Source organism: Sphaerodactylus townsendi, linkage group LG15 (genome assembly GCF_021028975.2).
Source record: "Sphaerodactylus townsendi isolate TG3544 linkage group LG15, MPM_Stown_v2.3, whole genome shotgun sequence".
Taxonomy (NCBI): Eukaryota; Metazoa; Chordata; class Lepidosauria; order Squamata; family Sphaerodactylidae; genus Sphaerodactylus; species Sphaerodactylus townsendi.
The window spans coordinates 22346976-22363825 of record NC_059439.1 but is presented as its reverse complement, the minus strand read 5'-3'; the positions used below and the strand labels follow the sequence as shown (position 1 = coordinate 22363825).

The following is a 16850-nucleotide window of genomic DNA, read 5'->3' as shown; positions in this document are numbered from 1 at the left end:
ATATAGTACACAAGATAGATTAGAGGGATTTTTTTTAAGCACTTCAGAAGGTCCTGTCAGAGATGGATGCTTTTCGTTCCCTCTTCTCCCTAGCATCTACTTGTGAGTGCTGGAAATATGGTGCAGAGTGCTGGGGCTTTTACAAGAAATGGGATCCATCCCAAACAGGTAAATTCAGTGAGGAGGAGGTAGACTTCACAAACACCCTTCCCACCTATGTTTCCGTTAGGGTACTTCTTTTTAGGCTTTTTCTCTGGACAGAAAGAAGTCATAGGTACACCCTAATGTTTGCATTTGTTACACAGACAGTTATCTCACCCTTCTTCTAACACATTCAAAATTGTAAGTCCATTTTTCCCTTTGGTATTTTGCAGTCCTCCAAGAAAGCACTGCAGTACACCAAGTATCTATATTGGGGAAAATTACAAATCTACCTGCAATTTCCTGGGAAATTAAAATTGTTAGTTGAAATGCATTGACCTGGACTTGTTATTTTTCATGCAGATCAATTCTACCTGGGTATTAATGAGGGGATATCTTTTAAATAGATATGATATGTAATCTATGGATGATAAAGCAAAGAAAAGCAAACATTGTACACAGCCTGAGCTTCCTTGATCAAATGCAGGATAAAAATACACAAAACATTTGTAATAATGTCCTAAATGAAATAAACAATGTAATATAAATCAATAATGTACTAAACTAAATTCATAAAGAACATTAAGAACATATTGAAGATTAAATTTCAAACTATGCTGTTAGTCCTTTTGGCAAAAAAAGAACAACTTACCAACAAAACAAAAATAATTGTTTTTGTACTTATGAACAGCAGCAAGAGTTATAGTTGTATCTAGCTGGACAATGGAGATTTTTTTTGATCAAGAAAACTGGGAAGATAAAGAAACAGAGTACTTCAACATGGCCAAATTGAATAGTTTTCTAAACAGATGGCTGGAAAATGAATTTAAAGAGAAGCAGAAGTAAAAAATATTTTAATAAAATGATTAGAGTAAGAACTTCTTGAACAATTATAACACTTTTTCTCTTTGTCCAAAAATTTGCCGGGGTGGTTGTGCGCTTGCTTTTGATGGCAAAGTTTGGTCCTCAGGTTGCTCAGGTCCCAAGCCACGTGGAGCCACAGTACAAGGGCAAAAGAGCCGCACGCGGCTCCAGAGCTGCGGGTTGCAGACCCCTGTTATAGTGTAATAGGCTATATAGCAATGCATACCACTGAAGGTATGGGTGGGGTGCTGGGGTTAGTGTTTTATGCAAGCCCTCCTTAGCTGCTAAGGGTTTTAAATCGAAATTCCATTCCTCTCTGTTACCATGTGGGACCACACCTATCCTTGTAAAGGGGTGCTACAGTGCTTATAACTGCTCCTTGGGATCATGGGACTAGTCCAACCCACCAAGAAGGTAATCCCCAAACCTTTTCAGTCAGAGAAAAAAGCATATTTTGTAATCTCCCAATGGCGTTTTCCCCACAGCCAATATATCCTGGGATAGGGAGGTGAAACATCTCCGTTTGGCCAAGACTTCTGCATGGCTTCTGGGTCTAACTTGGGTCCACACCACAAGATTTCCTTTATCCCGCACCTTTGGCGGTTCTTTTTTTTTTAAAAAAAATTGCACCAATCCTGCTCCCATGCAAACACCACAGGAGACGGACCGGTTTATTTTTCCTGCTTGGCCGCCTGTAGCCAATCAGAATATCAGAAAAATGGGACAGTTCGCACATGCACAGCAACGTTGGCAAGAAAAGTGTAACTAAACCAGGAACCGTGCATAATCACCTGGAGTTCTTCCTCCAGACCTGAATGTGTTGACAGGATGCCATGCAGGAGAAACCAAGGTAGAAACATCTTGGGATATTTTGTCTGTCTGGAAAACACATTTAATGCCTTTTGATGGCAACAACCACTCTCTTAGGGCATATGTTGCTATTTATTTATTTATTTATTTATTTATTTATTTATTTATTTATTTATTTATTTATTTATTAAACTTATATACCGCCCTCCCCGAAGGGCTCAGGGCGGTTCACAACAGACAAACAACAACAAGCGAATAAGTAAACAACCACTGTACATTTAGTACTGGCGCATATTAAAACACAGCGTTCAAATCGTAGTATAACATTTCAAACAACAGGGTGTCTAAGCTAAAACTCCTCTAAGAGGGGAACATCAGGGCCCCCGCTATTAAAAAATGGGGGGAAAGGGGGAAGAGCTAGTATGTTTTGAATATGTCATCTGTCTCCACTTTATACTGCCCATTTTATTCTAAATAGACATGAATGGTTTGAAAGCCATTTGCCTCTTTCAATTTCTGTGTGAAATTTGCTGTAATGATTCTGCACTCATGCAGTAATTTACCAGCATCAGACATGATTGAATACCTTGGAGCCCTCTTTGTTCTTCAGGCCTTTTTGTCTTAAGTTCCCAGTCTCAGTTTCTGCTGTAGTATCAAATACTATTTCTTAATTCTTGATGTGGATTTGGACTAATGAATAAATAACATTAATTATGATCTGTGACAAAAGAGAGAAGGGCAGGTCTGGTTTTTACTTCAGCTGTTTAAATTTATGTGACAGTTTGCTTGTGTCATTCCATAAAAGAAGAAGAAGAAGAAGAAGAAGAAGAAGAAGAAGAAGAAGAAGAAGAAGAAGAGGAGGAGGAGGAGGAGGAGGAGGAGGAGGAGGAGGAGGAGGAGTTTGGACTTATATCCCCCCTTTCTCTCCTGCAGGAGACTCAAAGGGGCTTACAATCTCTTAGCCCTTCCCCTCCCTTCACAACAAACACCCTGTGAAATGGGTGGGGTTGAGAGAGGTCCAAGAAGCTGTGACTAGCCCAAGGTCACCCAGCTGGCATGTGTGGGAGTGCACAGGCTAATCTGAATTCCCCAGATAAGCCTCCACAACTCAGGTGGCAGAGCTGGGAATCAAACCCGGTTCCTCCAGATCAGAGTGCACCTGCTCTTAGCCATTACACCACTGCTAGAGGGTTTGCTGCCATGTCATTATAATAAAAAAAAGCTTTAGGAATAAGAAAGAACTTTATGTTCTGTTCTTGGTAACTGGTTTGTTAGGGCAAGGTTATGAGAAACCTAAGTAGAACAAACAAAACCCCCAGATCCTTTACTTTGGATGTGCTGGGATTTATAGGCCCCCAGCCCTCTGGGTCCCAAATGATCATGGTGTGTGCATGTGTGCGCATGTGTGCGTGTGAATGGTGGATTCCACATGGGCCAAAACAGCGGTGTGAAAATGGCATAAAAGAGTTTAAAACGGTGCAAAAGGGTTTACACTGTTTTCACACTGCTGTTTTTGGCCCATGAGGAATCCACCTATATGTTTATATATGTATGCATTTACATATATAAATACACACACACACACACACATACTTCAACTTCAACATTTAATCAATGTAAGCCCAACCTCAGAACTGCTGTGGGATCTTTCATTTGGGTGTAAACTACCAAAGTGGAACGACTGCAATACAAGTTGTAAATCATGCTTAGATGTATTTGGTCGGCTTGCTTTGTTAAGGGCACAATCATAGAGAAGACTGGATGCCCGGCTCGGCTTCTCCCCCCAAATGTTGCAATTCCCATTGCCAACCTGCCAATGAGCTGCCCGCAGCTATTGCCCCAGCTTCTCAAGCCTGAGTCAACTGGAGAAGGGTGTGCCGGATGGCATAAAGCCACAAGTCCATCTGCCACTCCGAAAGGCAGACGCCATCCGACAGGAAGAGCGCATGTTGGTCATGTGTGATGATGGAATGGTCAGCCACTGCATCGCTCAGTGAAAGGACGATCCATGCAGCTGCCTTGTCCACCTTCCACCTGGCGTGGTCCACCTTGTTTGGACGCTCAGCATCCTGCCATAGGATCTGTTGCAGCAGTCTGGACAAGCCCAGTATGGTGTCGGGCAACCGATGGTGGAGTTGCTGAAGGTTGCCAGTCATCTTCCAGGACAGCTCTAGGCCTTTCATGGCCGGCAAATCGTTCTCTCCCAGCTGCAAAACCAGCACATCTGGGCGGCCCATGCGGAAGACAGCCAAGCACACTGCCCATTGTAACTCGGCTCATCTCATGCCACTCTGTCCCAGCCACCAGAACTCCATCACCTGGTCCAGCCCTAGGTTCAGACCCCAGCCGGAAGATGCCGCATAAGCAGGAGCTCTCTTCACAAGGCTGTGCCCCATGATCCACACCTGCCGGCGAGCAGTCTGTGGCGATGCTGGCGAGGCTGCAGAGGGGAATTAGAAAGATAAGTGAGGATGCGCATAGGCCTTGAAGGCTCCTGAACGCCACCTGCCCACGGCCTGAATCTGCTCAGGCCTGAATCTGCCCTCTTGGGCTGCTGTAGTGGCCACCCCTATACGGAATGAGTGGAGCCCGAACTCCTTGCAGGGTAACCCCAATTCTTTCAGGCAACCCCTTAACACGGCTGCCATCTGATACCTGGTCAGCGGGAAACAGTCTTGATGGATGAAAAGCATGCCCTCCCGCCTGGGCCTGAACGGCAACCGGACTGCTGTGGAGGCATGGGGACATATGATATACCTGGTAAGGCTGGCATAGTCACCCATGTGCCTCACCCCACTTGATCCATCTTGGAATGGGAGAGCCAAACTTGCACGGCATCCTCTGCCCCCACTAAGTGATGAAACTGGAGCACCTTATCTGGCCTCACAGCTCGGGAGGGGGTGACTAACTCACTGGGCCAGAATGCCCATTGATGAGCCAAGTGAAATGCGGCTGTGAACAACAGAATTTCGTAGTTCGCTGAACAGACTCTGTGCAGCACCCTGGTAATGGCGCGCAACACCTCTTTGGTGATGGGGCGTCGAAGATCCTTTTGGCCGGACACCGAGTGGTGCCAGCCTGCCAACAGCTTGCGTCTTTTAATAAAAGGAGGTACAAAAACAACCCATGAAATGTGTATCAGTATAGTTTTTGTACGCCATGATTTTATTATCCAGCAAACTAACTTAAGTATTCTGGAGAAACACAGCCTTCACCACAGAAGTATGGGGAATATTTGCCTCCACACAAAATAATCTAAGGTACAGACATGGGACATTACTATTGTTAGATGTTTTCTTTTAACCTTGTTTTCAGCAACAGTCTTCCATTTTGAATACTGAAGCAGTGGTTCTTTAGTTTAGTAACATTGGCTATTCCCTCACCAAAAAATATTGCATTAGAAGTACACATGTTGAATATATTTTGTCAATGGTATTTCAATGTAATGAATCAGATCCAGCAGTTGGCCAGCAGAAGATGTTGGCAGATGCAATTTGTTGCCACATTCTTTTCTCCAACCAGTCCTTTGTGATTAATGATCCATACACCTAAGTCTAATGGTCATGTATGTTGAAGGCTCTGTACTGAGGAGGAGGAGGAGGAGGAGGAGGAGGAAAGGGGAAAGTGCCCCTCTGGTATCTGAAGAACCACACCAGAAGAAGAGATAAGCAGATGTAATTTCTTCCCTTTCCTTTTGGCTCCTTGAGAGCCCAAAACCATGGAGACAACAATTTTACATGTATCCAATAGCTCCAGGAATCACGTTTCCTGCCATTGAAAGGAAATGCTATGGGGCGGGGGGGCGGGGAGCTGTTCTTTGACTTAACACTTTGAGCATGTTTGTGTTGCATGTACAAATTATAGAGACTTTATCCTATGATGTTTTTTGCCACAAAAACCCCCTTGGGATAGTTATTTTTTAGTATTTTAGTATTGTTTTTAGTAGCTTTAAATTGCTTGATCTCCTGATCTCAGATGTTCTATCTGTCTAGACACACACACTTAAAAAATAATAAGTAGAGATAGATATAAATCTATTGATAGACATAGGAATATAGCTCCATCCATGCATCCATGCATCCATGCATCCATGCATCCATGCATCCATGCATCCATGCATCCATGCATCCATGCATCCATGCATCCATGCATCCATGCATCCATGCATCCATCCATCCATCCATCCATCCATCCATCCATCCATCCATCCATCCATCCATCCATCCATCCATCCATCCATCCATCCATCCATCCATCCATCCACATACATCTTGCTGGGATGTGTTTGATCTTACTTCATGCACAGCCATGCTGTGGTAATCATCTATTTAGGTTAGTTACAAAAAATGGAAGTAATAATAAAGCAGGGGAAAAATGACTTCAAGATCACTTGACACTTAAGTGAGATGAACTCTTGGGACTGGTTGGTAACAACAAAGCATAAATTAAGTAATCTCTCACTCTCATAGCCTTTGTTATTATGATTTGACAGAAATTAGCAGAGTACATGGTAGCAAAATTTCTATTAAAGGACATGAACAAATGGCTACATGAATTTAAACAGCTGATGCAGAAAGCAGACCTGGTCTTATGTCTTTTGGCACAGATCACAATCAATATTATTGATTCATTTGTCCAAATCCACATCAAGAATGAAGAAATAATTTTTGATGATGATACAGCAACAGAAACTGACACAGGAAACCTAAGGTCAAAAGGGATGGAGAAGGAAGAGGACGCCAAGGTATTTAGTCATGTTTGATACTGGAAAATTACAGCAAATTTGCAGGAAAATTCTTTCCAGTCTTTCACAATTTATCACTATATTATCTGGAAGTGTTCCATTTATCCTAAATCTCGAAAAATATTAAATTAACATCAGAGTTTCACAGAAACTCTTGGGAGTCAATTGCCAGAAACAGAACATAAATTAAGCTCTGTCTCATTCCTGCTTCCTTTTTGATTACGAGTACATGGCAGCAAACCCTCTATGGAATGACACGAGCAAATGGATACATGAATTTAAACAGCTGAAAAAGCAAACAAACCCTACCAGTTCTCTTTAGTCACAGACAGTGGTGGGATTCAGCCGGTTCGCACCACTTCGGCAGAACCGGTTGTTAAAATGGTGCTTGTAAACAACCAGTTGTTAAATTATCTGAATCCCACCACTGGAACCGGCTGTAAAATTATTTGAATCCCACCATTGATCACAGATCATTATTACTCTTATTGATTCATTGATCCAAATCCACATCAAGGATGAAAAAAATGTATTCTGTGACTTGATACTGCAGCAGAAACTGACACGAGGAACTTCAGATAAAAAGAGCTGGGGAAGAAAGAAGATTCCAAGGTATTCAGTCATGTTTACACTTTACACTTCTTCACGCAACTTGTGATTGGTGTTTGGAAAATGCTGCCACAGGAGGTGGTGATGGCCACTAACCTGGATAGCTTTAAAAAGGGCTTGGACAGATTTATGGAGGATAAGTCAATCTATGGCTACCAATCTTGATCCTCCTTGATCTCAGATTGCAAATGCCTTAGCAGACCAGGTGCTCAGGAGCAGCAGCAGCAGAAGGCCATTGCTTTCACATCCTGCATGTGAGCTCCCAAAGGCACCTGGTGGGCCACTGCGAGTAGCAGAGTGCTGGACTAGATGGACTCTGGTCTGATCCAGCAGGCTAGTTCTTATGTTCTTATGTTCTTATGTTTGATATTGGGAAATTAGTGTGTGAGTGTAAAATGATGGCAGCAAAGTTACAAAGAGTTTCCTTCCAGTCATTTATCATTTTTTTGCTGTATTATCTGGAAGTGTTCCATTAAACCTAAAATTAATCTGGCACCAGGGTGTTCCTGGTGCCAGACCTCTCATATGTACTCAGAGGCTCATTCCGCACATGCAGAATAATGCACTTTCAAACTGCTTTCAGTGCCCTTTGAAGCTGTGCGGAATGGCAAAATCCACTTGCAAACAGTTGTGAAAGTGGTTTGAAAATGCATTATTTTGCGCGTGCGGAAGGGGCCATAGACCCATGTCTGTTTAAGTCGAGGTGGTAATTTGTCTCCAAGAAATGGAAAAAGGCAAAGGACTTTCAAAATGTACACATTTATCTAGAAAAAAATGGGCAACATTAAGAAAAGTGGAGAACAAATTAAAAATTTCACAGCAGAAATAATAGAGTAGACCATAAGGGGATAGTTGTGGCTTTCAAAAGGGGTTAAAGGGAGATTATTCCTTGGGATAGGGGCGCAATGTTAAATTATTAAGAAATGAGATCAGGGGGGCTGGTGATGACAGGATTAAAGTCCTGCTTCTTTGGGTGATTTAGGATATCTGCTTCTATTTCAGATGAAACTGATCATTTGAAAAGTCTTAGAGGAGAAGGCATCATTCACAGACATCAGTTGGGCATAGAAAAGCAACTCACACACATCCAAGAGAGAATTAAAAAAAAAAAAACTACCAGAAGACATTTCGGTGCTGAGTTGGTATATTATTCCATGTATGGTATTGCAAGTACTCCAGACACGAGGGACATAAGTTTATCTTGTCCAGCTTGCCAGAACTCCAAGGATGGAAGTATATGTAACTAATCAACAGTGTGTATGTGTGGGGAGATGTCTATGCACAATAGCATTTACCTGTGGAGCTGGGTAAGGAATCAGAAAACTCTCCACTGACTTTTCCAATGCATGGCCAAGCAAAATATGAGCAAGATCTGGTATAGTTCCAAGACTTTCTGCATGGAAATTGTAGAAGCTTCTCTCTGGGCAACCTTGCATGTTGGTGAATGCCACTGAGAAACCTCGCATGTTGGTGAATGCCACTGAGAAACAAGTTTGCCCATGTTTTAAAGATCCCATCCTTTAGTCATTAAACACAGCACCAATCTCTAGGCTGAGATGGCCAAAGAAGGAATCCTGATGAACTATTCACTGATATTAGCTAACTGCAAAGAGAAGAAATCTCCATTGAATAGACCACAGTAGGATTCTGGGCGGATCTGGGGAGGATTGTTCTCTAAAGCATATTCTCTGCTCAACCCTGCAGACAGTCTGCAAATGAATCTTGGAAGTAAAATGCCCAACCTTACCTCCGCAACTGAATTTCTGCTCCTGCAATTTTCAGACATCCGAGAAGTACAGATCTTATACTTCTTTGTATTCCTCACCATATACTTGATTGCAGTGACTGGCAACCTTCTCATCATCCTTGCTGTAGCCCTGGACCATCATCTGCACACTCCCATGTACTTCTTTCTCATGAACTTGGCCATTCTGGACCTTGGCTCAGTTTCTGTCACATTTCCCAAAACGATGGCCAATTCCCTCATGAACAGCAGGTCAATTTCTTATTTGGGGTGTGTAGCTCAAGTTTTCTTCCTTTTCCAATTTATGGGAGCAGATTTTGCAATTCTAACAGTGATGGCCCATGACCGGTTTGTGGCTATCTGCAATCCATTGCAATATGAAATAATTATGCACAGAGGAGCCTGTATTCAAATGGCAGCCAGCGCATGGATTGCTGGCACACTTAATGGTATGTTACAGACTGCTGGAACTTTTAGTATCACCTTTTGCTCCAACATGATTGATCAGTTCTTCTGTGAAATACCACAGATGCTAAAGCTCTCCTATTCAGATCTGTATCTGGTAGAAGTTGGTTTGATTACATTTTGTTCTTCCTTTGCATTAGGATGTTTCATCTTCATCATTGTCAGCTATGTGCGGATTTTTGAAGCAGTGCTCAAAATCCCTTCTGCGCATGGTCAGAAAAAGGCCATTTCCACTTGCCTTCCCCATCTCACTGTGGTCTCTTTGCTTACCTTTACTGGCATGTTTGCCTATTTGAGACCTCAGAGTTACCCTTCATCTGACCTGAACGTTATTTCTGCAATAATTTATGCTCTTTTTCCTCCCTTGCTCAATCCATTCATTTATAGCATGAGAAACAAAGAAATCAAGACTGCATTGTTGAAGCTCTCTGATTGTGGGCATTTTTCTAAAATAATTGCTAAGAAAGCTTTCCTACAAAAGTGAGACTGAATATCCTTCAGCAAATATTTTTGGGGTGGGTGTGAGATTGAACACAATACACAATAATAGTAGAGTAAATTTTTTAAAGCACATCAGATGTAGAAGTTTTTGGTTTCCCTTTCTCCCCAGCATGTACTTCTGAGCATTGAAAATGTGATGCTGAGTGTTGGGGTATTCACAATACATCTATAAGTGGCTTTACTATGTCTTTTAAAAAACCCAATCTATAATGTTGATTTCAAATAAACTAAGTTATGTGTGGATAAGTATCAAAAAAGAATTCTATGCTCGTATCTCAGATGGTCATTCTTTTCCACTGAGTGCACAGCTTTGGGAGGGATGCACATGGAGCACTGGGGAAGGTAAACGACACAAGCATAGCCAATCAAATCAGCTGAACCAACCCTGGCAATCAATGGAATGACAGATCACCCTCAGATAGCCTTATTGATGTATAACATCTTATTGGAAATGTATAATTATATGAGAATAGCTGTATAAAATTTGGAATATTTCATATTTGAACAATATGAATTATTATCTGATGGGTTTTTTGGAAAATGGTCTTGTTTCACTGTGGCCTTTCCCCCATGAATTGTTCACAACATCTTGCCACCAAATGCTATGGATTTTTTTTTAAAAAAAATTCCACATGGTCCCCCCTCCCCCCATTTGGTTTTTGGAATATTTTTCCTTATTTTTTCCTCTGTTGTTTTCCTAACCTTTTTTGCTACAATTTTAAAAAATCCATTTCCACAACAGCTTCTCTTGAACATGTGATCATATTGAAACTGTATCTATTTCTCCAGCTCCCCAAACACCTGACCCTTATCCATGTCCCTGTGTAGTCACCCAACCTCCCTTGTAGCCATTTTCTCCTTCTCCTCCATTTCTCCTGTTTGTAATATTGTTTTTGCAATGTAACATAAAGGCACAGACACAAGCCAGGTTGATTTATCACCTTTGTCAATTTCATCCCAAATGACTGATGTCATATTAATGGAAAGATACACCAAGTCCACAGTGAGGAGTGAGTGAAATTGCAGGAGGGAATTTACAAGAATCTGATGTGCAGCAAGCTATTTAGGAGGCAGCTTGGCTGTGCCATAACAGTGCCATCCCTGGCTGTGGCCAGCTACCCTGCCCTTTGGATTGCATTTCCTGCTATAATTTGCTTGAATAACTGAATATAGCAATGTAACCATTTCTTCACAATTAGAGCATCTCTCTTCTCATTGGCATGATGCTTGTTTAAAAGCGCATAATTTCATTTAGCTAACAAAGTAAATAATAAATAAATAAGGAGTAGTTGAGGGCATGCTGGGTCTTTCTGCATCACACTGAGAAGCAGCAATGATGTCAGAACACAACAATCCATTATGATTTTGTATGGAATTAGTTGATTTTGGTTCTGTTAGTGGCTAGTCCTCATGTAGGTTATTGGGTTAATCTCATTGGAAGAACCTTTGGAGACTGAGAAAAAAGGACATTTTTTTTTAAAAAAAATTCAGGAGTGGTATAACATTATTGCCAGGGTAAAGTCCAACTTACGTATTATCTACACCATGCAAAAAAGCAAAAGCAAATGGAAGTTGCTAGAACCGACAGACTCTAAATAGCCAATGATTCCATTGCCATGGAGATCATGAAGGATTTAGCATTTGTGTAATGTGTAAACCTCTTTCATAGTGTTGCAGAGAGACTGCAGAGACTGATTGGGGAAGTCAGTGTTGAAGTTGGAGGTCTGATTCTCCCTTTGTGCTGAAACACAATAATAAATGGTCTTTTAAAATATGTTTTCCATCTTGTTCTTGAATTGTTCTAAATGATTTTACCTGTAATTATGAATCCCTTCTTTGTTACCCATGATTTCTTGTTTTTAATAGTATTTATTAAATGTTTACATCTTACTACTACTCAAACTAATACAAAAGGAACTAAGAAACAGAAAGAGCAATGGTGATCAAGCCTAATCTACATCCAAAGAGTGCATACGAATGAAGACAAAGTGACAAACATAAGAATTTATGCCTACATGGAACTGCATGACTTCCTACCCAAAACTGGTGTCTAAATTATCCAATCCCTTTTATCTTGTTTACCAAAAATTGTAGTCGACCCACGCGGTCAGCGTAAGAACGAGACGAGACGCGGAGATAACATCTGGTGGAGATCGCCAGCAGCGGGAGACCGGAGGTCCGTGTTCCTAGCGAATCTCCCGTCTGCCGGTTCCTGGCACCTTTTATTGTTACTCTATCGGGGGCGTGTAGGAGGGAGGACTGGGGGGAGTTCCGGGAGAGCGGGAGGTCGGGAGATCATCAGGTGATGCATGATCTCATCTGGCTACATGCGGAGAAGAGCGTACGCGTCTGAGCCTAATCCTCACCTGGGGGCAAGATCATTGTCCCTGCGCCCGGTGATTGAGCCAGACAGTTCACGACCTGTGACTCATGGGGGGATGAGGAGTGGGGGTGCGATGCAACCGGCAAGGCCGCAGGTCCGTTGGCGTGCCAACGTTCTACTACGGCACTGCCGGGTCGGCAGTGCACTACTACATCTCCTCCTTTTTTACATTTTAGAAAACGGGGGGCCGAAATGCTAAGGGGCGATTTAAAGGGACGCTTGTCTCCTCCGTAGTATGGTCAAGCTGACCAAGCTGCTTGTGCAACATTAGAACTTGGTTGCGGGGTAAGGGAAATGCGAGGGGTTTCCTACACACGTTACAGGCAATATTAGACACGCATTGAACGAAACAAGATCCGATAACAAGGCATACAATTAAACCAATGCAGAGCTGTACAATAGCACTCAACCATCTTCCCGGCAGCCAGCTCCAGAGGGCTGACCACCAATGGGGCAAAACATCATACTTCAGATTAGATACAACTTCTTGCAGCTCACGCACTTTCATGTGGATCAACTGGGAATTATCAGAAAGATTAAAACAACACATATTATGTACATTCTCACAACCTTGGTGATGCAACAACAACAAATAATCAATAGCGGCACGATTGTCTAGGGTCGCTTGACGAAGTTCCTGCTGCTCGGAGGCCAGGGCATCCAGAGCGGTGGAGGTAGAGTTGATGGACTTCGCAAGGGCACAGGCCAGCCGGCCAATAGTCTTAGCATTGTAGGAAGCGAGTCCGGGGACCCCCACTAGGGAAGTTGCGAGGGAGACGAACTCCGCTTCGGAGAGGGCGACCGCGTCGCTCCGACAGGAGGGGTCGAAGGGCAGGGCGGAGCGGCGGCGGCGGCGTCCGGGCTCCCGGGGTGGAGCCTGGGGTAGGACAATGGTGAGGCGACTGAGGCAGCAAAGAGTTCCGGCAGGGAGTCGAGCGGGGATGTAGTTAAACGTCCTCTCCCCGCAGGTCCAGAACCAGCCCCTGGGGAGCAGGATGTTTCCGAACACGGGGGGAATGTCCTCCATGTGTGTGCAGTTCCAACTGGCCGAGCCGACGAACGGGCCCGGGTCGGTTCCCCGTTCGGCTGCGCCGGTGATGCGGGCGCAGGTGTTGGACTCGTGGTTAGCGACCGTCTCGGTGACAAGGGAAAGAGCGCCAGCCGGGAGGGTTTGGACGACGGGTCCCCAGTCGGCGCTCATAGAGTACCTGATGGATGAGGCATTCATGAAGGGGCTCAGCCCAGACTCCGCCAGGAAGTCTCCGGGCGCTTTACAGACGGGGAGCAGGCAGGAGCTTAGCAGGCTCCCGACTCCTAGGTACTGGCCCAGGCAGAAAGATGAGACGTTGGCAGCGGCAGCAAACTGCTCCCAGATGTTGGTCTGGTGAAAGCTCGTCAGGGGGTGGCCGATCGCCATCGGCAGGAGGCAGCAGAGCAGGCAAAGGATGGTGGTTGCTGAGTTGGTGGTGATGATCGCAAAGAGAGCGGCACAGAGGTTCTCGGGTGTCTCGGGGTGGTCTTGCTGGCGCAGCAGCGCTAGGGCCTGGATGGTGGTCGCCTTGACGTCTCCCCAGGTCATCCGGGTCTTTGGGCGTTGGCGACGGCGTTCCTGTCGAGATCGCTGGGCGGGATCCTCTAGAGAGATGCGTTCCATCTCTGGGATGGGGTTGGTTTCCTCCTGGCGCCATTCCATGGGTGGGCCTGTCGTGGCGAATCGGAGTCCACGGGAACCTGTAGGAAGAGGGACTGAAACATACCCCCCTTTCCCAGGTTACGGGGGGGGGGCCGGGTCCCGCCAGGCTCAGTTCTAGAGCGGATGGCGGGAGATTGGGATCGAGTTAGTGTTTATATTTAGTATGGGAAGGAAGAAGGCTTGTTTTGCAGCCTGTGAAGGTTGCTTTTAGTGCAACCCTCCTGGGGGCCGCCTACACTCCTCTTTCTTTAGTTGTTTGACAGGGAGGGCAGGAGGTAGGCGGCCCTGGTGGGAATTGGCTTCAGAGCGTCATCAGAGTGCGTCAAGGCGAGGGTCCGAGCCTCGAGGGGGGAGGGAACAGGCGAGTCCTGGGGGGATTGTGGGTATGCATGCTTAATCAGCAACACAAAGGGGGCTTTGGAAGCACCCTTCGGGGGGATGGGTGCATCCGGGGAATGAAGCAATCAGGCGATTAGAGGCAAATTCCTTGTACACACAAAGGAGAAAGGAAGGGGGGTTTTCTTTGCAAGGGAGTTGCACTTACCGTGACCTTGGTGGCTGATGCAGGAGGCTGGATGGTGCTAAATTTTGTGATCGAATTATCTCGGGGGCGTGCCGCCCGCCGAGACCGCTCCTTAAGGGGCGGCCTCGGCCAAGGGCCGGAATAAGTCAGAAAACCGGAGAGCAACCTTGTTGGGGTGCCCAAACCGGTTTATGGGTGAATTTGGTGCGGCAGCACCCCCCTAGCTTAGGGCCTGTCCTGACAGTGCTGCGGTATCAGGATGGGCCCAGATTTTAATCCAGGGAGGGCCAGTCAGCCAATTGGCCCTCCCGCCTTTACTGGTCGAAAAACAGAAGGAAAAGGGGGAGGGGAGGGGGAAACAGATTTCCTGTGGAAATTAGGAGGCAACTTCGGAAGGCACGATTGGAATCAATGATCCGTGATGGCTTTACCCATCCCAGACCAGAGTCGTTTTAACCTGACTCATGAGGTCTCTTCCCCAGAGATTGACATGGATGTCTAGAACGATGGGGCGGACTGTGAGCTGCCGCTCGAGTCCTGGGCTGTTGACCGTGAGCGGGCGGATGCTCCGTCTCGCGGTTTGTCTCCCCCCCACCCCCCAGATGTGCGGGCAAGCCTCGGTCGGCCACTGGTCGGGCCACTCGGCTGCTCTGATGACGGTAACATCAGCGCCGGTGTCCACCAGGCCCTTGAACTTACATCCTTCTATGGCGAGCTCCAGATATGGACGGGAGCTCCCGATAGGCGTCTCCACCGCTGCGACGGTGGCGTAGGCTGCGCCATGTTGGCTGCTGGGGCTCGTAGCCTTTATTGGGTCGGCAGCGGGCAGCGTATGGGGCAAGAGAATCAGCTGAGCGCAGCTGGCTCCGGCGGGCAGCTCCTGTGGGATGTTTGTCCAGACCTGGAGGTGGATGGGTCCTTGGTGCGTGGAGTCGATCACTCCGGGGACGATGAACAGTCCCTGCTCAGCGGCAGAGGCCTTAGGCAGCACTAGCCCAATTGTCCCGGTAGGGATGGGCTCGTCATACTGGGTTGGGGCGACAAGAACCTCGTGGGGGAACTTAAAGGAGACGGGCTGAGTGCATGTGAGCGAGATGCCACGAGAGGGGGGTGGTTTTGGCAGGGGCCTTGGCATTTGAGTTTGCTCTAGTACTCTCCTCCTTGGTCCTGGGCTGGGGAGACGCCCGGGCGGGAGTTTCCCGACGGGCAGTCGTCTCTCCAGTGGAAGCCCTTCTGGCAACGTGGGCACCGGGTTTTTGGTGGCCTTCTCCTCCTGGGGGAGGACCCTCCTCCATCGGGGTTGTAGGCCCCCCCGCCGGGCTGCCTACACTCCCTTCGGAAGTGTCCGGGTCTGCCGCAGTTAAAGCAGTCATCCTGAGACCGTCTCCCGCCGGTGGAGAGTGCTGCGGCGAGGAGGCTAGCTTGGTGGGCGGAGGATCCAATGTCCTGGCAAGCTTTAAGCATGTCGGCCAGTTCAGGATTTTTGCCTAGGCCCGTGATTGCCCTGCGGCACTCCATGGAAGCGTTCTCCTTTGCGAGGCGCATGAGGAGCTCGCTTTGGGCCTCCTCGCTATCTACCTGCCTCTTGAGCGCTTCCTGGAGCCTGTTCACAAATTCAGCATAGGGCTCTTGGGGTTTCTGCCGGATGGAGGAGAAACTCTGAGTTGGCTGGCCGGCATTGGGGACTTTGACAAATGCCTTATAGGCGCACTCAGAGGCGACCGTAAGGGTGGCCTCAGGCAGGACAATCTGATCGTTGGGGTTGGCAAAAGCATCGAAGCCGTAAAGCTGAGCGGCGGTGTAGGCGCCGCCAGAGGTGGCGGCTCTGTTGAAGCATTGCTGGCGGAACTCACTTTCCCAGACCACAAATTGCGCAGGGCTCAGGAGCATGCGAAAGGTGGTTTTCCAGTCATCTGGAACCATTAGGTGGTTCCTTGCGATGGCTTCCAGCATGCCTCTCACGTAGGGGCTAGTGACTCCTACGTCCCGCATTGCTTTGCGGAGCTCGGTAAGGATATTATAGCTCAGGGGGCGGTACTCGACAACCCGCCGAACTATGCCATCCTCTTCGGTATCTGTGAAGTGGATGGGGCACAATGCAAGAATATCGGCATCGTCTTCCGTCAGGGTTTCCTTCTTCTGCAGATCGTGGCTAATACGCTCTGCGAGAGTTTTGAAACCCGCGCCATTACGTGGCGCTGACGGAGGTGCGGTGGCTTCGGAAAATGAAGGCGGAGCAAGGGGAGGGGGCGGCTGAGCCGCGGGAGAGTTTGAATTGGGTGAAGGAGCGAGGGGGGCAGAAGGAGGACAGGCGTCCAGTTTAGTGGATAGAGAAAATTCCGGGGTTGAAATTGAAGGTGAAAGATCGAAAGG

At 46.4% G+C, this 16850-nt stretch overlaps 1 protein-coding gene across 1 annotated transcript; it reads left to right on the top strand.

The window, feature by feature from the left end:
• The first annotated feature begins 8883 nt into the window (after window positions 1-8883).
• Window positions 8884-9861, top strand: LOC125444079 (olfactory receptor 14A16-like). Its single transcript, XM_048516515.1, has one exon. The coding sequence runs from the start codon at window positions 8884-8886 to the stop codon at window positions 9859-9861; it is 978 nt and encodes a 325-aa protein (XP_048372472.1).
• The last annotated feature ends 6989 nt before the right edge of the window (window positions 9862-16850 follow it).